At 37.7% G+C, this 26,583-nt stretch overlaps 2 protein-coding genes across 2 annotated transcripts; one reads left to right on the top strand and one right to left on the bottom strand.

The window, feature by feature from the left end:
• Positions 1-14,812: 14,812 nt before the first annotated feature.
• Positions 14,813-15,952, bottom strand: LOC112566909. Its single transcript, XM_025243336.1, has one exon. The coding sequence runs from the start codon at positions 15,950-15,952 to the stop codon at positions 14,813-14,815; it is 1,140 nt and encodes a 379-aa protein (XP_025099121.1).
• Positions 15,953-22,029: 6,077 nt separating this feature from the next.
• On the top strand, positions 22,030-26,233 carry LOC112566908. The gene is made up of 3 exons (XM_025243335.1): positions 22,030-22,036; positions 23,228-23,441; positions 25,450-26,233. The coding sequence occupies exons 1-3, from the start codon at positions 22,030-22,032 to the stop codon at positions 26,231-26,233; spliced, it is 1,005 nt and encodes a 334-aa protein (XP_025099120.1).
• Positions 26,234-26,583: the final 350 nt, after the last annotated feature.

Below are 26,583 nucleotides of genomic sequence, written 5' to 3'. Positions count from 1 at the left end.
CAAACATTTTCTACTGAAGCCGTGAGTAGTCATTATGAAGCTCCGTATTTTGTCATCATTATTAAAGTTGTTATCGAGTCATTGTTGTCCTTGTTAAAGTCTCCTTTGCCAACGGGATGAATTGCCCAATTTTTTATCATCAGGGTTACGAGATCAGAGGAGTATCAACCTTGTTTTTGTTTTGTTTTTTTTTTTCTCGCAGGGTATCGGGCCTGCTGTTTTGCCGTTTCATCTTCTTATTTTAAAATTACCAGAGTAAATAAGAGCTACTCGAAACAAGTATAGAACTTCACTAGAATTGTGCATCATATATGTATGGCATTAACTTTGTCATCAGAACTACGTCTGGTTTTTAGTCGATGGTCTTTCCCATAGACCGCTGTGTGTGTGTTTTGCATTCCCTCTTCGGGTTTAGTATACTTTTCGACCCACTCTGAAGAAAAGATTGTTCTTTTTTTCTCTTGACTCGCTCAGCTTGTTTTGCTCAGCTTACCTGTCGGCCTCTGACCTCTGACGTCACAAAGACGAAAGATTCAATGATATCTAAGTGGTTTGGCTCCTCCCATGTTTGATACACCATTTACCAGATTAGTGTTACATTATTTTTACCTTTAATTAGTCTAACGTTTCCATGTTTTAATGAATCAAAGAAACACACCCAGGATCAGAACAAACAGGAAAAGATTGGATCTTACCGATAAATAAATTTGCAATACTCTATTTCTTCTGTTGTAATATTGTTTTATCTTTTCTCATTTTTTTGTATAACACCAATGGCGTTTGCAATTGTTTAGACTGATTGTCGGCAGTGACTTATTGGCGGTTGGCGATTATATATTAACACAGAGACAGTAGCGAGAGAAAAAGATAAAGGGATTGTTACAGAAAAGTGCGGAAGGTAAGGAGCTTTTGATAGCTACAGTAGTCCATGACGGTTCAAGTAGTAAAGTGTGATTATCTTTGAAACTGGATGGCAAAAGAGACATTGATTTTAAAGTTGTTATGGTTTATAAGAATTTTCTACTTTAGCATTTGCAGACATTCTAAATACGATTGTGGTATAGAAAACAGTTGCATCAGTTCTTGATCAGATAAATTTACATGTTTCTAATAATGTGTCTAAGACCATAATACTCCAACGTAAACTTTTACTGTCTTTTAAAATGTATTTCTTAAAATTAATTTCGAGGAAACTCATTCCAATCTTGTTTTTATTATGCGTTTTGTTGATGTGTATGACGAGTCTAAAAAAAAATTAAATAATTTGAACAGTCTTCTTACAACTTTACATGCTTTTATAAACTGTGGATCACCTTCTCCTACTCCTCCTCCTTATTATCATCGTCATCATTATTTTCAATTACAGCAACAAAAACAACCAAAATAGCATTAACAAAAGTAATCATTAAACGAAACAGATAAACTAAAAGATTCAACACACACACAAACACGCACGCACGCACGCGATCACACTATGTAAAAGAAATGTCTAGTAAAATAAAGAATATCAATACCAAACTCCAAATAGTAAGATTATGCAAATTACTTTGTGTGTCGTTTTACTGTTTGAATGATCCAAGCCAGTTGCAGGAAAAGTGGCTACGAAAAACATTATGTTAAAACCATGTAAGTAATTAATCTACTAAATCATTTCATTAATATTATGACATGACTATTAACCATGGACAATGCTTTGTCTTTGATCGCCTTATCTTATGTCAGCCAGCGAATAATGCAGGCAGCAAGTAACAATTAACCCAACCACCATTTGAAATGATTTAGGACACATGAAAACCCGTGACAATGTAATATAGCTAGTGCACAAGGTATGTACACAAACTTTACAGACCTGTAAAAAAAAACAAAAAACACTGGATACAGTGCAAAAGACCTGAAAATTTACAGATTTTAAAGGATAGGTTTGTAGCTGATGGTACTGCAGCTAACAGTGCTCCAAACAGAATCAATGAAACAAAAAATCATTCCAAGCATCTTTGTAAGCATGACATGCCCTCGATGCCATGACAACGCTTGGGTCTGCTACAACAATAAACATCAATATGGTTTGGAAAACGAGGCTTTGCGATGCTCCAACCACTCTAGTAGTAAAAAAGTTTTTTTTTTCCACAAATAACCCATGTAACAATAACAAAACAGTCTATACCTTTTCATTAGGGCACACAAAAAGTCAAAACTATCTTTTTAATGTGAAATTTAAATACTCCAGTTAATACATGGCGGCTGACACCAGTACAAAAACATTCAGTTTTAGAGAACTGAAATTTTTTAAAATAGTCCATAAGAGCATATTCTCGATAGGGGTCATAATGAGCTCCTTCTTGTGTACTATAATCATACATATATATTACAAAACATTTTATTTCTTCTAATAAATAATAGTTATAATCTGTTCTTTTTCATGATAATAATCTTCTGCTATCTTATTGGTTGCGTGTCGTTTCAGTTTTCATATACCTGTGTATGAGTTTGAAGAATACTCTCACAGTAATGACTAAGGTCACAGTTAACAAGCTGCTTTAATAAATGCATGGCAATGGTGATAAAATACTTTTAAATAATGAATCATAAGAACTGGTTGGCAGTCCGGTAAAATAGCGTTTCAGGCAACGATAATAAACACAAACATAAACACAACTCTTGTTTTGAGGCTGTAAAAATTGCTTTATTACTTTGTTCATAATGTGAGAACTCGTGTGTTCACAACTTTTTAGAGATTAATGGAAAATGTTTTACAATGTGTTCTGATGAGCAATACGCATATAAACTTTCTTGCCATATAAATCACAGAAGAAGACATCCAAGTTTTGGAATCTTCTTTTATGCAGAGAGAAATTTGTTCATTACCTAGCACTAGTCATGATATCTTCATCTATTCCAAATAGCGTACGCTATACAGCAAATAGTTTATTCAAGGCTTAATTTAAGATGTATAATTAATACACATGTACAAAAAATATATGTCAATAACATGTATAGGTAAAGTATATATGAAAATTATCTATGACATATTTTTTCTGTAAATAACGTCTGCGCGTTCTGTAAGCACTTAAAACTGTCTTTGAGAGAACTCATCCTTATTAAGCAAAACGATATAAAGTAATTTTAAGAACAGAGGTTGAAAAATACAGAGTGGAGTGTACATTTATATAGCTATTGTCACTGCTATTATTTTATTGTATTTTTATAATTATTACAATTTCGAAGTATGTAAGCCACTTGACAATAGGCCTGAACACCTATACTGTACAATAGTACGTCCGCTCTCGAAAAAGGAATAAAGGAAAATTCTCTAATCTAATTAAAATTGATAAAATTTTATTTTAACTGATACCAGCACAAGAGATTGAAAGTGTCTATGAAGAAGTGGTAGGAATAGCTATTTTAATTCACAAAATAAGAAATAAAAGGAAAAACAACATTTACTATTTCCGAAACAAATATCACAGAAGTAAACCATTTAAAATGTAAATATGTGATTTATAATAAAAATAATCAGGTTGTGAATAAAATATATTAAAGAAATCTCGTTAAAAGAGCTAATTTAGAATGTTACTTTGTGGATGATCAATCAGGCCTTCGCTGATCCATAGAACAAAGTATGCTGCAGAAAATCTGTCGAAATCGAGACGAACGACGATAATAAATGCAGAAGTGAATAGAATCATTCAATGCCGGAATGGAATGTATCACCGAATGCAATAGCATGTATGTATTGTAGTCAATTTTTAAGTCATCAAAGGAAACAAAAAATAACAACTGCGATGCTACAAGAGGCGCCATCGTCACAATGTGTGTGATGGCTACTAGGACCAACATGGCCGTCAGGGCAGTCTGCTGACTGTTGCTATTCCCAGTCACTGCTGCTGAATTTTGTCGCCATCGTATGGCTGCTCTTAGTTTGAATATAGTGATAGCAGTCACCACGATTAAGATAATGAAATTCACAACAGGGATCACCATGTCCAGCAACACGCTTTGTATTAATTGGAGAGCAGTCTCATTGTTTGTATAGAACCTTGTCGGCTTTAGGTACAAAACCTCACTTGCATTCTTTTTCATACTTCTAGCTTCTAATGAAAATGGGTAAGGAATGTAAGCAGTTTGAAAGAAAAGGAACAAACCTATTACTGCTATAATCATTTTCTTGGATTTTACATGACTAGAAGCCCATAATGGAAACACAACACACACGCACCTCTCTACTGCAATCACCGCACTGATCAAGGATGATGTGGTGCGACTGCCGTAAAGGACACTAACAAGAGATATCAGAGATTTAAGATAGTAGTTTTCTCCCATTGTGTCGTCGTAGCTACGCAAGATTGAACTTACTGGAAATATTGTCAGTGTACACATCAAGTGCAGACAATCCACGAGGGCCAGTGAAAAAAGATAGAAGGTCATTCGATCTTGAAGTCCTTGTCGCGAAAACACCATACAGGTGAGGATGTTCGCTGGGACACCAACAAGACAAGCTGGAAATATAACTCCAATAAACCATATATTTTCCATTGTTTTTCGAGTTTTGTCAGATAAATCGTGAAAATTATCTGACAGCAAATCTTCTGACGATGAAATATTAATGAGAAAAACCATTTTTACTAATCACACCTAGTAACCCTTCTTGGCTCCGACTTCAAGAAGCGCTAACGCCTGGTGGCCACGTACTGACTAAGCGTTGCTAATGGTGATGTCGACAAGCCCGCATTTGCATTTTCACCACAACCGTTTTATAACATGAAGTTTTAAAAAAATATATTATTTAACATTTTTAAACGTAAGAATATGTTTACTTAAATAAAATACGGTTGTTTGCGATGTTAAAGCTTTTAACAAGAAATGTTCACGTGCACATTGCTGTTGACGAAAGTGTCAGAAATTTAGCGGACTGTGATATTTACCTTCATAAGAGAACCTTTTTATAAGTTTGTTGAACACTTTACCAGCTCGTGTTATTTTTCTCGCATAAGTTTTGAGATTACGTATCTCCTAATGCTTTGGTAAATCGCTCTGCGCTACAGTCTCTAATGTGTACAGTCACAAAAATGGCTTTTATACAGATTCACCTACAAATTACATCTAATATCAGAGTGCAAAAGGAAAAAGAAATGTTTTGAAAACTTCACCTTTTTAGTGCAGGTTCACGTCCTAGACCAAAGTCAGGTAATCAATGGAATAAACACACACACACACACACGTGCGCGCGCTCCCGAAGGAGAAAAGACTTAACGATAGACGACCAAGCAGTTGATAACATTCTTAAACTACCGAAGAAGCTAACATTAAGAGATCCAATTCCATCGACGATTATGCATATTAGCAGATCGGCGTTGTCACTGACGAGGACATTACCTCCAGTGTATTGTGGTCAGTGACCTTACTGACCTCCACGTGTAAAGGACGAGCACGTAAAGGAGGCTGGGTGATGCTACACGTCATACGACATCGATATTCATATTGAGGCATGTTTTTAAACTTTCGCTCTGGGATTTACATAAATAACTGTGAACTTTGTGTATTTTTTAGAATTATTTCAAGCCTGCTCGTTGCATTCCTAAGTCTTTGCACGTTTCCAATAAACGCCAAGATATATTCAATGCCTTCGTTTTATTATACTGCTTTATGTTTTTCACTAATTAGCGATTAAACTAATGACCAGGGCACTCTTCGTCTGTGTGTGTGTGTGTTGGTAAGTGTTATTACATTCATGTGCCTATGTATGAACGTAAATATCAGGAAACAAAGATATTGTAAACGTCGGAATTATAGTTTATAAAATAAGAATATTACAAAGAAAAGTAGTTTATCACTTACTAAACTCACTAAATTTCGTTAATTTTTGTGCTGTTCCGGCTGAAAGACTCAAGCTGTTTGTGTATTTTCCAAACAGCCTAACAAGACTAAAAAGACCTTAGACATCGCTGCCTGCTTTTTCTCACTCTGATCATCATTTGGCAACACACCTTTGCAAGCTGCACTTTGTGCCTGCTCCTATATGCATTTAGCACAATGGACCCATGCTTGCCAATGGGCTTCTTATTAGTCCTGATGTAGAATATCTCAGGTGTAAACATCAGCCCCAGTCTTTCTGATCCTCTCATGCTGACCCCTGTGTCATGTATCAAAGAGGATTTTCTGTGTCGCTGCACTTTTTCCTCTCTTTCTTTGGCACAAATATCTGGAAGGCTTTGCTGCCATCATTTTGCATGGGCATCTTCGACGCTTCCAAAGCTAGCCTTAATACCTTAACCAGAAAAAAATTTTCTCCTTTAATTATATCTTCCACTCCTTGGGTGCGTGTCAGGATCCATGGTTTTTCTTGGAGCCTTTTTCTATATGTGTGTGGATTCCTTTTATCTCTGAGTTTGATGTAGATATTGATAAACTTGTTGTGTCTGTCATACCGTATGAAGCTTCCAGTACAAAAAATTTACTTGGATTAATTAAATTAAATAATCACTTTCTTATTATATAAATACCTAGTCGAAGGAAAACGGATGATTAAAATAATTTAATAGAAGTTCAGGATGTTATAAATACATCTTTTTATTCATGATAAACTATTATTTAAAATTTGAATAATTCATTTATCAAAATAATATATGCCCAAAAGAAAAAAAAATATCGCTAACATCCGAGGTAAAAAAAAGCAAAAAGAAGAGGTGCAGCTTTTTTAATAAGAAATTAATAAATCGACAGCTTACCTTACACAGAAAATACATGCTCTAACGTTCGATATGAAGACAAGATTATGCATTTTCCTCTACCTAAGGAAAATCAATCTCTTTTAGGAAGAAGTGAAAAATAGACGTATATATATTTTTTTTTTATCTAACTCCTAATGGAAAAAAGACTTCAAGAAAGTATAAAAGATGAACTACTAAGGCTACGTCATACCTCTTACATTGAAGTTTTATTGACGATTTAAAATATGTGAATGTGTGGAACCTCACTGTAAAGACGAGCTCTTGCTTTAGTAACACTAAGACCTGACAGCACTGTTGTACACAACGATGTATCTGAGAAGACCAACGCCAAGATGAAGAGGTCATGATTAATGAATTGACTTTTATTCTAAGTGTTACCAATGATGGCTGCAAATACAAGTGTCAATCAAAGCTTGGGACAGGGAGCTATGGCCAGTGAATCTGAGTTTCTGTTGATCATGTTCACGGTGGTTGAATCTGCAAATTTCATTATCGGATGTTTTGGAGTTCTAACAAACGTCCTTAGTTGTTTTGTTTTTTACCGCCAGGGTCTACGAGATCGCATGCACCTGTGTCTCTTTTCTCTGTCTATTGTAGACATTCTTTACCTCGTGTGCTCCACTTATTTTAGTGCAGTTAGTATACTCGGCAAATATGAACCATATGGTTTGGCCCAGGAGCTTTACCTGAAGTCAATGGCTTATGGCGTCGGCATTAATTTCGCTCTCAGAACCACCGTTGGTCTCTATATCGTGGTCATTGCTGTAGATCGTTATGTTTGTGTGGCCTTTCCACTTCTAGCATCTTCAATACTGAACACCCGCAATATGGCTATAATTCTTGTCTTTCTTGCCGCATTCCCTCAACTTGGGTTTGCATACCAACCTTTCAAATATGACATAATACAAAAAATAGCCTTTGGAATCCCTCAGTGGGTATTGGTTCCGTCCAAAGAATATCTCGCGAACAAACTGATAGTCGACTTCATTGTTTACACGTTTTTCAGCGCCTGTGTTTCTTTATTTACGTTTGTTGTCGTGTCACTGGCAACAATAATCACCGTGGTTCAATTAACAACCGCCGTCGCCTGGCGGCGTGAGAAAAGTTCTGCAAGTCTAAAACAAAACAGTCAGCAGGTGGCGCTGACAAAGATGCTCGTCCTCGCCTCCTGTGTCTATATCGTTTCCATGGCGCCGATGGTTTTTATCACAATTGCTCGCTTGATAGTGGAGGAGTTTTCTTCCTACGGAACCTATTCGCGACTTTACATGATTTGCAACACAGCTGCTAGTGGACTTCCAGTAATAAACAGTTCTGTAAATTTCTTTATCTACTACTGCCGCTCTTCGAGGTATAAAGACGAGCTTAGAGTACTGTTCCGTTGTAGCAAGTGACAGCAACCTTACAAAAGTGTATCAAGTGTTGGTTTTGCCATCTGTTTTCTTTATTTAAACTTGTGTATAATAAAAATTAAATTGAACTATAATAAAAATTAGGGAACTAATGTATAAGTCACGCATTTCAGATTCAAAGTGAATAAAATTACCGGATTTAAAGAGACACAACAAATTTTAAATATACAGAAATGTGTTCAGGTTAATAAATTATAACAGTAGCTAACAATTACTCGTAGTTGTATTAGCACTAGTCAATCAAAGGTTACTGCACATTTTCACACGCCATGCGGCATACCAATAAAAATGATCTAAGGTAACCTTTTTGATTTATCTCATGTGTTGTCATAATTACTTTAACTTTGAGATACGCCTCATTAAGAGATTTCAGCCTTTTATGTTTTGTTAGAGGCTGATGGAAACAGTACTATACTAAGAAAATATTTCTTTAAGGGAATAACTAAAAGCAAGGTTTTGCTCAGAGCGAAGTGTAGCTGACGTCACATGTCCGTTATTAGAAAAAAAAACAAACACCGCGAGAGAGAATGACAATACTTTTCCGCTAACATTTTAACAAGTGATTGGTAATTTTGTAGGTTAAAAACAAGTTAACATATTTTTAACATATAAGATGATTAAGTTAAAGAAAACTTTTACTTAAAGATGGTGTACATGGCATTGTGTGTGTGTGTGGTATTTTTGATATATATTTCCTTAAGGGCCCATAACAAGCCAGTCAGGACTAGCTTGCCACCAGAGGTGATAATGACGCTCGAACCTACTCGACGATTACTACTGACACAAAACAATCCATGATTCTCTTACATCTCACTGGTAAAACATACTAGCTTGACACTGAGCAAATGATTAGAGAGATTTCCACCCCGCCACCTGTAGGCGAGACACCGGGTGAGCGAGGGTGATGGTCAATTGTTGATTGGGTAAAGAATGGCATGTGAGTGCTTGACAAATGCACGAGGGAAACCAAATCATCGGAACAGTGTAGATGGATCCACAATGGTCAGAAATAGACAAAATTTAGCTTTCTCAAACACCATCTTCAAATTTTCTTCAAGATCAAGGCTTTAGAAAAGAGGACAAAGAATTGAATGAAAGAATGTTTGGGTTAGAGAACTTCGATGCAAGGGGCAAATCAGTAACAACGGACCGTCAGAATTGTAAGCTACAGGCGCGACAGTCAAAGGATACGTGACCATGTCTTGCGCTAACTATGAGAGTTAGATATTTGACACTAAAGACTTCAAGAGGACTCTTCGTTCTGAAAAGAAAAAAAAAAGAAAAATAAAAGGACGCCTGCTGTGTTTCCCGCACTCCAAAGCACTGGAGTATGGCGTCATGTCTCTCAAGGTGATGTTTGTTCTGCGTCTTTATGTGGAATTTGTCATCTCGGTGCTCTCCCACCTGCGCTATACAACAGTGAAGACGGGAAGCATTCAGTAGTCGAAAGTGCCACAGGGATTCCCTAGACTGGGACTGTGCTCGAATTTGTGTCGCCGGAAGAACAGTCATTACTCTCTGACGTGGTTTTTGGAACGAAAGGGAAAGTTCAGTAAGGACAGACAGTCAGTGGGACGGGTACTTCCAGGACAGTCATCAGCGTACTGCGACTGTCGATTGGGGACTTGCTCCCTACCTCACCACAAGTGTGAACTGGCAGCAAAGAGAGGCGCAGGAAGAACTGAAAGTGCGAGAACGGCTTAACAACTGTCAAAGCTATGTTGGTGTGCGTATGAATGTGAGAGTGAATGATGGTTTAACGGGACCTGACAGCATTTTAACATTAAAAGTACGAATAGCACGGACAATACTCGGACTGACTCTAGAAAGTTACGGTTTTGTATTATGTATTTGCATAATTTGCGTGCTTAATAAATCTTTACTTTTTAGACTTTAAGTCATTTGTTATAGGAAGAACATGGTAGAGGCTCGTGAGTCGTGTAGCAAACATTGCGAGTTACTGACATGAGTTGATTGAACTCTCTTGTATAAAATGCCCTTCAAAAAAGTAGAGGTGTGTTAGAGTTTGTTATTCCATCTCAGAATTACATTACAGAAGAGAAAGGTGGGATAGAAAGACTTTCTCTAGCCATCCTCCCAGGTCTAATACTACCTTCCTTTATCTATTGATGTATGGATTGCCGAGGTTCTTGGTTAATAATTTAAGACAATTAAGGCTAGCCTTCAAATTGTGTCTGCCTTAAATTGTGCTTGCTAAAAGGTTGTATTCACAAGTCGGTTTTAACTTCTTGTGAGTTTTTTGAGGTTGTGAGCGGGGTTTTTTTTAACTGTAGGGGATGACCTCAAGCCACAGTCATTCAAGGAACGCGTAGTCTTTCAAAGGACGAGCAAACACATGGTAAAATCTGATTTTTTTTTAAAATACAAGAAAAGATAAGAAAAGTTTGACAGCTGAGAACCCTAAACTAAATTATGATTAATTTTACATTGCGATTTATCTAATACACCGTCACTCGAACAATATGGTTTGACAGACTTTAAAACAATAATAAAATAAAAATAGGATTCAGTATTTGGCTACCTTACTTTTTGTCAAACTTTGATTACAAAACCATCCTCATTAAAGACACTAACATCAAGCAACAGCATACCTGGAACTTCTTTATTAGCATTTATCTCAAACTTTTGTTTTTATTTTACATTTTACTTATCCTAGCGACCCGTCTTTATCAAAATGTCGCGCCCACTTAGATGGCAGTCATAATATGAAAGAACCCGTATGTAGTTACCAATTTTTAAAAGCCTTCATTAAAAGGTGTCGTAGGCAGCACTCAATGCATTACTTCAAAGTATCATCCGAGATTTTACTGTAAACAAAACTGAATGTGACTAATACGATCTTCAAGATGCACACGTCAAACTATTATATATATATATAATTATATATATTATACATTTTTATTTGTCACCAAAGCTTCCGATAAGCTTGTCATAGTTTACTTTTGACTTTGAAAAAGATACAAAGTATGTATAAACGACGTTTACTGCTTGAAAACTTGCAAAAACAAATATAATAACTTGTAACAAGTGTATATAATTGTTAAAATCATACTATTATAGTGGATATTACGACTTCGACTACCTTGTCACGACTTAAAGAGGCAATTGTTTGGTTTTAGTTTGGATGAGGTATGTGAATGGAATACCATTATGGAGACCAACAATGTAGGTTGCTACAATGCAACTATACCAATCTCGAAAGAGATAGAAAGCACGAAAATGTCCGAATTGAAAAAAGAATGAAAAAAACAATCAACAAAGCAAAAGATTAACTTTTTTCTCAACCGTACATGACTTCTACAAAACAGTACCTTTTCCTATAATGAAAAAAACTTTTATTTGAATTCATTTCCATAAGTACCTTCACCGACTTGTTATGAATCCCAGCATTAAAGAAAAATACAGACATGTGTCTGTTTGGGGTAATTAAAAAAAAACTCACGGATAACAAAACGACAAAAACGTGCATATCGAAATACATTTATGTTAAATATAACAAACTGTTAGTTTTAACAGTGTACTATTTAAGTATATAATATGTTACCCACTAAGCCAAAATCAAGCACACGTAAAGTGATTTTTAAAACAAATGTCTGTATTATAGAATCAACAGGCTTTCTTTTGAATAATGCACTCTCTTTTAACGAGCGACATCACAGCAAGAAAAAGTGTCAAGTTTTCCACGTCCAGGAAAAGTTAGAATAAAATCATTCTTTCTGTCTGTGGTGTAATCTTCTCTACTGACGCACCCAGGCATACATCCACACAATCTCACCCACATACTCATACAAAATACCACGAAATAACTTGCAATCAGCTTACAGTCCTCTTCGAAACAATCGTAAACACAAATGGAAGGTTTGTGAAACAAATAAATACAAAGTAATGGGATCAAGTCTTGTTCATAGCCTTATTGTACCGCTGTTGACTAATTCACATGAAGACATATGAACCATGATATTTTATATGTATATGTCTAGCTCCATCGTGACAGCAAAATGGATGAGATTCTTTTCATTTCACTAGAACACGTCAGTGAGACTGCACGTGGTAGGCAAATATTTTAATAATGTAGTAGAAGGGACTGGCCAATTCTCAAAGGTAATGCTGCTCAATTTATACTGTTGTAAAATTTAAAAAAAAACATCTAAATCAATCACACGGGTTTAACAGTTGGCTGAAGTGACACACCACAGCCTGCAATTGATAAACTTTACATAAGCTTTAAATGATACTGTTACAATTCCCTTCAATGTTTTATAGTGTTTGCATCCCTACTGACTGACCACTTAGTCTGTTGTAGTTTTAAGCACAACATCGCAGTCTATTCTTTTAATAAATGGATGCCTCAAAGTTTTGCCCTAAAATTTGTTTGCATAACTGGGTAAATCCTTGAGCTTGGTTTTAGTCTCTGGTCTCACATGTTTACTAGTCATGTTTCAGTGCTAGAGACTAGCCTGGCTTCCTATTGCCTGTAGGTGTACACCACCTAACTACACACAAACACGCTCTATGAAAGCAAGAATTGAAACTGCAAATGAATGACGAAAACAACAAAAAAAGATATTCTTTTAATATTGTATGCAAACATTAGACCATCTTACCTTTATCAGGGATCAACACTTCGTTTTATGTGACCTGAAAGTTTTAATTTGAAGAAACATGAGCTTTTCCAATTTTGGAGATATTTAGGTTTTTAGTTCCGGAAGCTCGGGCCTCTCAACTCTTTTTTAAGCTGATTATTGAGCAAGGTTTCAGAGTAATTAAAGTTAGTCATTTTCGATTTTCTTTCCTACACTTGCAAAGCTACTTGTGCAAACAAAGTCGATCGCACAGAACGAAAAAATATGTCATTACATACGGGCTCTGAGCGATCGTCTATGTAAGCCCCTAGAAGACTAAGAACTCAGACGAGGTTACAGATAGACTCGTTTGTCGAGTTTGCAACCGTTAGTAGACTTCACCCGTAGTGGAAGGAGGCTATTGCGTTTTGGGTGTCGGTCCAGTAGTTGTCTTTTAATAATCTAGGCCTGTTGTCAAGGGTTGCTAATGTCTCTGTTCTCGCAGTTTTGTGTCTCGCGCTCCCAACATCCGAATATCACTTATCGTGAATTCTAAATTCCAAACACTGATTTCCGGTAAGTCTTGTTAGATAATATAGACATAAATTACTAATCAGGTCTCGACTGTAGTGTCCATGAACAAACGTGGAAGAGAAATACAATGATTCAGAATCCGTCATTTTTAAAAAAATACTAATACAGTTGGAGATGTAAATAAGGGTAAGAAAAGCTAAGTCGCGTGTACTAGAATCCGTAATCGGTGTCAGAGTTAGCGAGAAGGTGAACAGTTTCTTTAAGAGCTTTGTTATAGCACAGATAAACAAGGTTTCCTTAACTAGTCAGGGCTTCTGCTAAGGCTAAATTCCTTCTTCCGATTTCTAAGGGGTCCCAGGCTAACTCTAAGGGGTCCCTTTACAATGTGAAAAAAAAATCAACAAATCAACTACTTTGTTCAACTGCCTTTCAAGCACACAAAGCACTGTAATGTCTAGTCAGAAACGGCGATATTTCTGTGCCATGATGTCTGTGCAAGCATCTGTGATGAGCTTATGCTCACTGTACTTGGGATGCTCTCTTGCTTTCCGTTTCTGAGACGATGATTTTAACCACGCTGTCCATGATGGAACTCTTTCCGGTAAGCGAAAAACTCAGTGCAAGGGAAGTAACTCTCACCTTGTGGCGGACAACAATAAATTGGGCTACGATGTCAGACACCACATTTACCCAATTTTGTATCTGTTCTTTGCCCAAATTGGAAGGGGACCCCTGGGACCCCATTGACGAAAATTGAAGGGGTCCTCCGAACTTTTAATGCGTACTGTACGCAATTTTTTGCATGAAAGTACTGGAGACGAGAGTTGTCTCTGATACTCGGACCCAGTGACAACACATACAGCATACTCCATGAGGGGTCCTATACAAATGGTAATGTCTTCTACTGGTTGAAATCTTGAACTTGTGCGTTACTTCTAAATATACGTTTTCGCCTAAAAATCCTGATTCCAAACTGAACAATAATAAATGAACCAATGTTGATCACACTAAATTATCTACAAAAAAAAAGTATATGCATCCTTTAAATTACCTGTATTAATACTTCCATGCAAATATCTCACGAACTATCACAATACTCACGTGTATGAAAGGATTTTACTTACACCAGACGAGGTAACTTGGTTCTATTTGAGGTCGGCGGTGTAACAGTGTTTCTCGTCAGTATTTCTAACTGTGAATGCCTGACAATCCTACACGTTTAGATGAACGCAAGACTCATACGCTTGAGGACATTTATTAATCTCAACATAATCAGCAATAATACATTAGACCCTTTGTGGAAGAGAGGAGACAAAATATGAGAGCACTGTAGTTTCTAACTTCGGTTTGGCAAGCAAATTACATGCTACTAACGCTTGTGTTACTGTTTTCTTCTCGTGAATAACTGAAAAAATCAAACACAAAAAGATGGAAATTTCATTTTCATAAGACTGTGGTTGTGAAAAAAAAACGTTATTCATTTTTATTCTTTGTTATCACAAATACTGATGCTATAAGCTTTTTTTCTTAATGCCTTTTAATAAAAAATATATTATTATTTTTGGCCTGCTGCCTTGCTAGGATACCCAATGGAAGACTGAAGAGTTGCTGATTTCTCAACATCCAAAAGAGAACCCTTTTTTGAGATACACAATGCTCTGAGCTCACACCTGTACCGCGATGACCGACTGAAATAAACAAAAAAATTAACTGAGCTGTTGATGCGAGGAAAGACATTAGAGATGATATTGCCGGCCATGTACATGTTGGCGTACAGTCCCAGTGGCGAGAAGTCTGTCACAAACACACGAGCGGCTGTTATGGCAACGAACGGTATCATCGATCCTATGTACACACACGAGGCAACCACCAGCATCATCGTCAGCGCCCTCTGTTGGCCTCTGCTGTCAACGTTTACAGAACTCGTCTTCTCTCGCCAGGCCATGGCAGAGTTCAGCTGCACTACGGTAATGAAGGTTGCTATAGAAACCAGAAGAAAAGTAGCTATCGGGACGCTGACACTAAAAATTGTGTTGAAAAGAGCGTCGATGACATCTTTGTTGTGGAGATATATTTCTGTGGAAACAAGGCGCCATGTAAGCTTTCCTGCAACCATTGTACTGACCACGTGATATCTTAGAGGCTGGACGATGTAACCAAGCTGAGGAAGTATCGCGAACACAACTAACATGACAGCCATGGTTTGGGTCTTGATGAGGGAGACGGCGCGGAGGGGAAAGGTCACACACAGACATCGCTCTATGGCGATGATCATGATGTAGAAGCTAGAAGTGCATCTCATGGCGTAGATGGTCCCCAGAGCATACGTCACAGCCTTCAGGTACTGCTCGTCACCAAAGCCCAGCAGCTGCAGGTCCGTCAAGATGTTGACAAAGCTGAAGACGGCAGTGCATGTTAGGAAGGTGAGGTCTGACAAAGCCAGAGAGAAGAGACAAAGGTTCATGCGATCCCTCAGTCCCTGGCGGTGGAACACAAGGACGTTGATGACGTTGGTCACAAGTCCACACAGGCTGAGGACAGTTGTCACAAAACCCCCGATGATCAACCTAATGTCCCTGTATGCCGCATCACTAAGGATGATGTCTGGCTGGACACTGTGAGACTTATTGGGTGAGCAGACATCACCCAGCGGACATGTGACAATGTGTGACTGACTGCTGGTGTCAACCGCCATAGAGTAAAGACGAGTGAACTGCGGTCATAGTCGCGATCACTGGTATCTACGGATGCTATATATTTATCTAAAAAGACACAGCTAATTAAAAGCAGAATCGACAAGCAGAGTTCTAAATTCCTCCCTGGGCAAACAATAACTTTTCTTACAGTAATTTGTTTGAATCTTTTCATTTAATAAATATTTTTAAATCTTACAATCTTGCTGTTAATAAGATAATTTGTAATTTACTGTTGCAGCCACACCCTTAAAAACTCTTTATTTATTTAATAATCTTAAATGTTTCAAGTAAAGAATTGATCACCTGGTTTAATATTGCATGGTGTTTTCTCTCTCTCTTAAAAAAATAATTCCACGTATTGAACTTTTCCCCACACTTCTTTGCAGATTTTTCCATGCCAATTGAGAATCACAATTCAAACTTTATCTATCTGAACTTTAAAACGTGTAATTTAGTTATTAAGAATAGAATGTATGAATTGTGAATAATTCACTCTTTAATTTCAGTTTCTTTGTCGCTTTAAAAAAAAATTTTTTTTGCTTCACTTTTTTCCTACAGTTTACAAATGTTTTGAATTGACAAGTTTCAGTAGTATTTATCACTGATTTTAAGCAAGCAACGCTAAAAAATAACAATAAAACTAATGCGCTAAATGAAAGCTCGGAATATTACTATTGTCACTAGAACTGATTCTCACACAGGGTGGTGTATTTGAAAAAAATTTGAAATTACAAAAAGGAACTAAGTTACGAAATGTAAATTAGCGGAAATTAAAACAAGAAAAAAGTTAATGAAAGGTTTGTGGTAGCATTCATTAATTTTAAGCTATGCTGACGTACACACTGGTGCAGTGTTTAGGAAAAACTAATTATTATACTGTCTACACGAGAGGACTTTATGTGGTAAGCAATGTGACTCTTAAAAATAATGTGTATGACACACTGTCCACTCATGTTTTGTTGAGTAGGTGGACTGCAAAAACCTTTTTATGATCTCCGCCTTCTGCATACAGCTATAGAAGGAAGATTTCCTTGTCTTGGGGCACTATCTGATTTTTAGTCTTTGTTTGATTTTTGTTTGTTTGATTTTTTGTTTGTTTGTGTTTGCTTTGTTTTTGTTTTGGCTTTTGTCAAAAGATAAAGAACTTGTGAGAGCTCCTTACACTGTATTTGGTTTCTTTGTGCATTTCAAACAGTCATTATTTCTGTGAACAGACACACGGTCTGATACAACACAAAAACACAAAGAACGAACTGTGTAGGTGCTTTTCTGCCTGACAAGACGAATAATATTAGCGATGAATCCATAAAATTATAACTAACAACATTTCAGTCACTTTGATATAGGAGCTCATACACAGAAATGGAAAAAAATGTATCACAACATTGGGCACAATCTCAAAAATATGTTGAATAATCTTTCAAGCATCACAATGTTGCCTCATGGAAGTTTATGTTTATCAACTCCCGTATCTTGAGTTGTTTTGCTGTACCAAGACCAAGTTTGTGAAAAGTCCATTGCCCGGGACTTTACGTTAAAACAAAAAATAAACGACTGTCACAACTTTTTTTAAATGCAGATGTGCATCAGAGGTCGATTTATGTTATTTCAACAGACGGAAACAAGGGTGGGCTCGTGTCGGTCGATTTTGCAGAGTGGAGTAGGGAGTAGGGCGTGAAGTTTACTCAACTGCTTGTAAGACTATTTTAGCTTTTTTCACTGATTTATGTTGGTCTCGAGTGTAGAGCAATCAGGTGAGGTCCAGTGACGATATATTATTTTTCATACAAGTGCCAAACGCTCTTACATACAACTCGGAACTTGCACTTCTGTGAATCTCTTAAACACACTCTGATGGGACTCGAGCCTCAGGCTGTCGCACTGTGTCTTGGCGGAGAGGTGGGCGCAGTCGCAGCGTGACGGAAGGTCCTCTAGAAATCTCGCTAACTGGCTGACTGACACATGCTATGTAACACTTCTTTCTCCTCCCCGACACCTAGATGACCATCACGTGGACTTCACACGCACAAAGATTGTATGCAACATCAACTCGACATTTTTCGCGGCCATCAGCACTCTGAGGGTGAAAGTTGCACAAAAACTTGAGACGAAACCTGCCCGCGCACGTTTTATCATTTTAACAAGTATTTCCTAATTCAGGTAAATCCGTAGGTTTCACTTAAGCACAGTGTAAGATTTCTTACCTATAGTATCCAAGTCTTCAAACAGAACAATTTTAAAATTGTCAAACAGACAGACACACCTATAAATTACATTGTAAAGGATGCAATAGACATGGATTAAGACGATTTTTATTAAGTGAACTTTTGAAGGTTAGTAGTTGATGGAAACACCATCCAAGTTAAAATATATGTGTAAATCAGGATATTCTTTAAATGAAACACATTTATGTTTTTACATATAATAATACAGTATTTAAATTTAAATAGATATGTACGTAATCAAAACCTATACACAGAACGAAAACAATAATTAAAAGACAGGACAAAAACTATAAAAGGTCCATAGCATTGTCACAGAAAAGTAATACACATGCAGCTCTTTTTAAAAAAAATAAGAGCAGAGAAAAAGATCATATTTTTGTCTTTGACATTTAATTGAGGGTAAAATAACAGAGTTTTATACACCAATAGAAAAATCAAACTCTTCTAGGACTCAGTACAGAAGATATTTGTTTTCATTGTCAGCTACTTAGGCAGAGAAAAGTCTCCTTAATTGATTTTGTTTTGACTTAATGTTTTGTGTTACGCCATATTTTAAAAGGCGAGTAATTCAAAGAAACATGAGCAACCTTCTTTAAAAGTGTACATAACTAGGAATCTTTCATATACCAACGCCTCTTGAATGTTTCCACCTAGAATAAAGTGGTCATGACTTGTGACTTGTCTCCAGTGATGAGTGCTAACACAAGTGACAATCACAGCTGTGGACAAGAGGAGATAGGCAGTGAAGTTAGGTGTCTGGTCATCATCTTGAGGGCTGTGGAATCTGTAAATTGTTTTGTTGGCTGCTTTGGTGTTTTCGCAAACTTCTTTAGTTGTTTGGTTTTTTATCGTCAGGGTCTACGAGATCGCATGAACTTGTGTCTCTTTTCCCTCTCTATTGTTGACATTGTTTTTCTTGTGTGCGCCATTTATTTCAGCGCCGTCAGTATACTCAGTGAGCTTGATCCTAATGGGTTCGCCAAAAAGATTTACATAAACTCCTTGTCTTATGGTGTCGGCATCAACTTTGCCCTTCGAACTACTGTTAGTCTTTACATTGTAGTCATTGCTGTAGATCGGTATCTGTGTGTGGCCTATCCACTTCGAGTTTCTTCAATAGTGAGAACTCGCACCATGGCGATGATTCTTGTCTTTCTAGCCGCATTTGCTCAGCTCGGGTTTCTTTTCCAACCTTTTAAGTACGATATAGTAGAAAATAAAATGATAGAAACTCCTCAGTGGATAATGGTTCCCTCAAAAGAGTATCTCGATAACAAACTGTTAGTCGACTTTATTGTATGCTCAATCTTTAGCGTTTGTGTTCCTTTATTTACACTTTTCATCCTGTCACTGGTGACATTAGCCACCGTGGTGCGACTGACTACTGCTGCCGCCTGGAGGCGAAGGACAAGTTCTACAAGTGTCGAACACAGCAAACAGCAGGTGATGCTGACTAAAATGCTTATCATCGCCTCGTGTATCTACATCGTTTCCATGGTACCCATGGTTTCCATAAAAATCGTCCGCTTGATTGTCGAGGATTTCTCCTCCTACGGCGTCTATTCGCGACTTTACTTGATGTGCAGCACAGCTGCGAGCGGACTTCCGGTTATAAACAGTTCTGTAAATTTTTGTATCTATTACCGCTGCTCCTCGAGATATAAAACCGAGCTGCTGAGTATTGTTCAGTGTTATCACTGTGAACTTCCTAAGTTTGGCCAAGCGTTGTCTGTTGCCATCTGTTATTTAAAATGAACATGTGTCTAGCCATCATACTTAAGCTGTAACGAAATTCGTCTGAGCCGATGTATCACTGTTGTTAATTAAATTGAATTGTATTGTATTACTTTCATAGCTTTACAAATAATTCAGGTTCGATGTCATGCATTATTTAACATCAATCTGAGTAAAAGAAAAAAATCTAATTAGTTGGGTTTTTTTTTGTTTTTTTTTTTGCATATGATTATTTGTTCCTTGACTGACGTCTAGGACAGTTGAAAACACATAAAGGTGGCAGGTAACAAGGCCAACTTTTCAACCTTGTTTTAAGAATGGTTTATGTTTTTGCACTGACTTCTATTACAGTCTTTCATATTCGTAAGTCAGTTCTTCCCCTGACCAAGCGGCCCGGTGGCGCAACGGTTAACGCCTGTCACCAATACAGTGAAGGTTTGCTGCCCTGAGTTCGTTTCTCATCTCGGGCACGCTGTTCTTTCTCTGCATGTGGCATCTGTTTACATGGCTGGCTGCTTGCCGTAATATAGCCTCAGTTGCTGGCACTGCGTAAAACACCCCCCCCCTCTTCCCCTGACCACTGCAGTGTCCAAGATACCCTCCAATTTACCATAAATAGCATTCTTTAGTCAGGTGTCTTGTTAAATATCTGTTTCAAATTATCGTACTCTGACAAGCCTTAAGCATTTTTAAGGTCAAAATTAAAATGCTGTAATTTATATGAAAGAGGCTCAACATTTTGATGACACCTGAATCCCCGGGTACGATAATATATTCTGACTACATTATGGGACGGGTTTTCGCGTTTTATCAAAGTTTTAAAACTTGCTTTTATAATTCAATATCTTTCGCTCTATGATTGATGGTTATACACCTGGTCCACACAACCTTAAAACGTGTAAGATGGGGAATTTATACCATAACCAATTACAATAATTGCCAGTGTAATTGCAGCAGTGTTTGACATCATATGTTCGACATTGAGAAACGTGATCCTTATTAGCAGACACCTAAAGCATTTTAAAAATGTGTACTTTAATAGATTGTGTAAGCTTTATTCTTCAAAACTGTTGTAATACACTTGAAATCATGAAGACTGTTACGGTAAGAGATCCAGTATTGAGGTGAGGTGTTTGCATATCGTGTCGAGAGGAGGGCTGTATGAACATCGGGCTGCATTATTGTCTTACAACAGTGATGATCTCTTAATTTGTTTCCTGCAGTCCAGGTCTTAAAATAGGTAGGTAAAGACACGCTTTCAAACTTAAAAGAATATGACAAACGACTGATGGTGATGGTTATTTCAACGTATATATGTGGACAGACATAAGAAGAACACGTTCAGCTTGGAAGAAGGATGAGACTTACTACAGTTGTGCAAAGGGACACATGGCTGGATTTTAAATGAGGAATTTATATATATAATACTACTAAACAATTATGAAAGCAATTAAGCTACCTTAATTCATATATGAGAAGAGAAAATATACAAAACTGCCACTTTCGTAGTATTTTAATATAGTAAATATTGATATAGGAAATATTTACTATGCTTTTTTCCCCCAGCATTATATCCTAAGACATGACGATGAGACTCAGTGTGTCAGAATTGTAATTTACATGTTTTTGTTAACTCTAAATATATTTACCAGTCTGAAGACCCCAAAATTGGTGCTTTTTTGCATCAATAACTGCGTGGGAAAAAAAAGAAAAACTGTAGTAGAAAGCTTTCCTCCTTTTCATTATGTTCTTCGCTAAGTTTTACATTTTTGCCGTACCTAATAACAGCGGATGTATAATTAAATTTGATAATGCGGCTGTAAATGCTAAAAATTGTATTATATTAAAATTTATTCAAGGAAGTATTCCAGTATTTTTCATAGAGACTTTGCGATCTCACACAAAAGCAAGAAACATGTTGCATATGTTAATAGATGCTTTTGTTTGTTTGTCTTTGTGTGTCTGTAAGAGAGAGAGATTGTGAGCGCGCCTGCGACAAGTTCTCAGTAGTTAAGACTCAAATAAAAAAAATTGACTAATTTTCCCTCCAAAGTTCCCTTGTACAGCTTCATTACCACATCGAACTGGGAAGTTTGGAACGAATTCCGTGGGGAATAATGACACGTAAGTAAAAAAAAATTAAAGACATTAGACTCTACATTATCAGTGAACTGCAGCCTTTAAAAAAAACAGGATGAAAACAGACTGAAAACTAATTGTATACAAAAAAAAAAACGAAGGACGAGCACGGCTTGACGGCGAAACCATACTCGCACGAAAAGGTCAATACAAAACCTGAGACATTGAAGACAGTGGTCATGCCTTTCTCGTAGAAAACATAAAGTGCAAAATTTACTGACCCAATATTGCAAGGACCTGTACAGCTTCCAGTTGATGACAGACGGCAAAGGCCTTTAAAAGAAAATGTAATGCAATCAGCAACCACGCACAGTAAACAACTTGGATTGTTGTTATAAACTGCTGTCATGGTGCGGCATGGAAAACTCGAGGACAGTCGTTTTATTTCTAAAGTGTCCAGACGCTGCAAATAATGTCTTTCCGCCGGAGTTTAAGTTCGGTGGAAAGGACGCCGTAGAGCAGACCTGGGCAAAGGCCGGCCCGCGGGCCGGATCCGGCCCGCTTCCTGTCTCTGACCGGCCCGCCCGCTGGCGAAGGGATAGTATATATGCTTTATATACAGTATTGGGTAAAACTGGGTTAACTATATTAGTCGGGCCCTCTAAAACATCTCAATTTCTCATGCGGCCCCTTAGGAAATTTAATTGCCCACCCCTGCCGTAGAGGAAAGAAACAACTGTATATTAGCTAGGTCTAGGCATCGCATAATAACTGAAAATCATGACTGAGTTAACGGCGTGCACTTTAAAAACATAGCTGGTCACGCACAACAGCGACACACAAACCACCCTCCAACTCTGGATATACTGTAAGGAGAATATTGACGGATAGTTTGAAAAGAAATAGTTTCGGAGGTAGACAAGATAAAAAAATAACTAACTACGGTATAGGAATAATGACCGACAAAGTTTTTTATAACATTACTCTAGTCATTCTTTTACAAAACTCAAGCGTTAACACAAGATCTTGGATATAATACACTCTATTGTTCCTCTTATTCGCGTCACCTGGTAAATAAAGCAAAAAAATTGCATGTAACAAGAGGCCAATAAAGTCGCTGAGTTGTTTAAGAAACGTGTTAAATGAAACAGGGCATGTAAAGCCGTGTACATACTTTGGGATGACACAATGTAGACAACACAACCTTTAGAAACCTGGTTTACATACTCTCTATAGTGACTCAGCTGTTGAAGATCTACCGACTGGTGCTTCTGCCACCCCGGAGTCTGGCCTATTCATCTGAGAGAATTTCTTCCGCCGTGGGGATCACTTTTAGCATACCTGTACCTGCCTATCAAGTTGATCGTTCGATAATTCTGATACTGAGCTATGTTCATCTTTTTAGGCAGATGTACTACTGTTTCCCTTTCTGTGTCTCCACTGCTTTATAGCCCACATCTTCAGACACAGGGCGGAAAGAGCCTTTACTAGCTGTTTTGCATCACTTCTGAGCAACTCTGCTGGAGAAATGTCCACCCTGGGGACTTTCTTAACCCTCTTCAGGCTCAGAATCGCCTATCCAACCTCGTCACACAACACCTGCTGGTCCTCTGAGCCGTTAGCAAAGAAGCACTCAGCTTCGTTCTCAGCGGGTAGATTTTCAGTCCTCCCCACATCTATCTAGGACAGCTTTGCCATCCGATGGCATGCAGTCCTCGCTGTCTTTGATCGCTGTTTCTCATGTATAAGAACTTTGAGCAATTCAAACGCCTTCATTTTGTCTCCTCAGGCCATACGGTCATCGACCAAACTGCATCTCTTCTCAGTCCATGCCGCCCTTTCTACCTTCCCCCATTTCCTTATTTTACTACTGATTTGCCAGGAGGCAGACGCTGTCTCAGAGTTTGTCCGCTTTTGACTTTTCAATGATTGTCGGTGGTACGAAAGAATTTTCTTTGTGAACTTTTCCTTTGCCCTTGACGTCCTCGGACCTTTTCTTGCTGAGTTAAGACCAACAATTTGATATGGCCTGAGAAGGTATCAACATTGCAATCGTAGACTTTTCCAGCTTTTAGAATGCATTTGATAGAGTACCGAAGTGGCATGAGGGACTATGTAGTGCTGCGGTTGTTTAGTGTAAAAGAAGGTCCGCTACTCACAATCAAGACGCTGTACAAAAGGGTCCAGGTGTTCAGTAATCTTTGGTATTCCAAGTGCGATGCCTATTCCCCCCGTGCTTTCAGCGTTTCTCTGTAGAATATGTGCACTGCACTCCGAGACCACCACATATCCGATTTAATCGGTGGAAGGCATGTGAGTAGCCTCCCCTCTGCTGACGGAGATCTCATGGCCGGCAGCAACAGCGAGTTACAAACTGAGTTAAAAGCACGCTAGCACTCCGAATGCGAACTTGATTGAGAAGAGCAATGCTGGGACACACACATACACACACATGTGCGCACAATCACCGCACTTATATATTTTCATTCACGCAAGCATATCTTTAGAAACTATTGCATATGTGTTGATGTTTGATATTAAGATATATATCACTTAACCTATTTGCATATTTGCTTTCCAATTACCACTCTTCACACAAACCTTCCATTTGGACTTTCATTTATCGAAGAAACAGTTCTAGATTAAAAAAAATAAGATATGCATATATCCTGCCGTTAGCATAAAAATCCTACTGTACCTGAAAATCTAACATGCATTTACACACTCTCTCTTACACACTCACGCACGCACACAAACACACATTCTATACTAAAAATAAAGCGAATTTTATATAGGGTTTGTAAAGTTCAAAGGGTAGTGAAGAGAAACGATGTGAGCAGAGCACAAAGTAAACTAGTAAATTACGGTTTTCTATTAGAACACTGAAATGTCAGCTATTTGTGTGATGTTGATTTGCAGCTTTTCAATAGAATTTTATTTAATTATTTCGAAAACATATTTGGTATGTTAACGTACAGGAAATAATAATACACATAAAAAGTTTTTTCACAAATCTTCGACACGAGAAAACGATCTGCAGTAGAGCAGGTTAAGAGTGTCTGCTCTTTACAAACATTGTTAACGCACGTGCGAGTCATAATGATTCCTCTTGTAGACACTTCTCTTTACATAAATAGACCTTCACAATCATGCAGCAGGCAATTAATAACTATTTGTCAGACATCCTACTGAACACCCTCAGTGACCTGTGCAATGGAAGTGAATGAAACTGTAACCAGAGAAGCTGAAGTGAAACCTCACGAAGCTCCGTACGCCATCATTATTTTTGTTGTGTTCATCGAGACCGTGTACACATGTATCAGTCTGTTTGGTGTCGTCGCCAACCTGACGAATACCCTGATCTTCTATCATCAGGGCCTGCGAGATCGCATGAACCTCTGTCTCTTTTCTCTGGCAGTCTCGGACTTATTCTTCGTGGCTTCGTGTGCGTATTTCAGCATCACCAGAGTTTTAAGTGAACAACGGCTACTTGGAATCGGTGTAGAGCTTTACCAGAAATCAGTCTCATATTTTTACGGCATTAATTTTGCTTTTCGAACCACGTCTGGGTTTTACGCGGTGGTCATCGCCATAGAGCGATGCTTGTGTGTTGTCTTTCCTCTTCGAGCTCAGTATCTTGTCACGACCCGCACAATTGGAATGATTCTAATATTTTTTGCAATATTTTCTCAGCTTGGGTTCGCCTCTCGGCCTTTGATATCTGACGTGATAACGACAGAAGCTTCAGGAATATCTCAGTGGATTTTAGTTCCGTCAGACATTTATGTCTCTAACAAGAATGTGATCGACACTATTGTCTATACCATTTTCCACACTACTATTCCATTACTTACTTTCTGTATCGTTTCCCTAGCGACGGTGATCACTGTTGTACACCTAAAGGCCAGCGTGTCGTGGAGACGAAGTACAAGTTGTACAAGTCTGGGGCTCAACGTCCAGCAGTTGGAGCTGACGCAGGTGTTGGTGCTGGCGTCGTGTGTCTACATCGTGTCTCTGGTACCCGCTGTACTCGTCAGAATAGTCCGTTTGTGTGCAGAAGAATTTTCAATTAACGGCATCTACCAGAGGTATTACGACATCTTAAGCGGTCTGGCTAACAAATTCCCTGTAATAGACAGTTCTTCCAACTTCTTCATTTATTACAACCATTCCTCTAAGTACAAAACTACTTTTAACAGATTATTTCATGGTGGTTATAAAAATAAACACATCAGAAAATAATTTTGAAAACTCTCCTTTCCAAGATTATGCGCATGCTTTCATGCTCGCGCAACACTGCTGCTTTATTCTTATTTTCATCAATCCAAAGAAGCAATGCATCGAAAAACCATCGTCAATTGTTTGTGATTGAAGACTTTACAAAGCCAAAACATGGAATTATAAAACTGTTTAGTATAAGGCTTAGAGAGTTAAGAGAAAATGTTATTATCCTCTACATTCTATAGTCATAACGACAGTGTTTTAATTAACAACTTGGTATCCAATCATCTTTAGCATAGTGTTTTGGTCGGCAAGGGAAACATTCTGCGTAAATTAAAACAGGTGAAAAGCTTAATCTGCTTTTGTTTAAA

The sequence above is a fragment of the Pomacea canaliculata genome, linkage group LG6 (genome assembly GCF_003073045.1).
Source record: "Pomacea canaliculata isolate SZHN2017 linkage group LG6, ASM307304v1, whole genome shotgun sequence".
Classification (NCBI taxonomy): Eukaryota; Metazoa; Mollusca; class Gastropoda; order Architaenioglossa; family Ampullariidae; genus Pomacea; species Pomacea canaliculata.
Note: the sequence above shows the minus strand (reverse complement) of the source record. Positions and strands in the feature narration are given on the sequence as shown.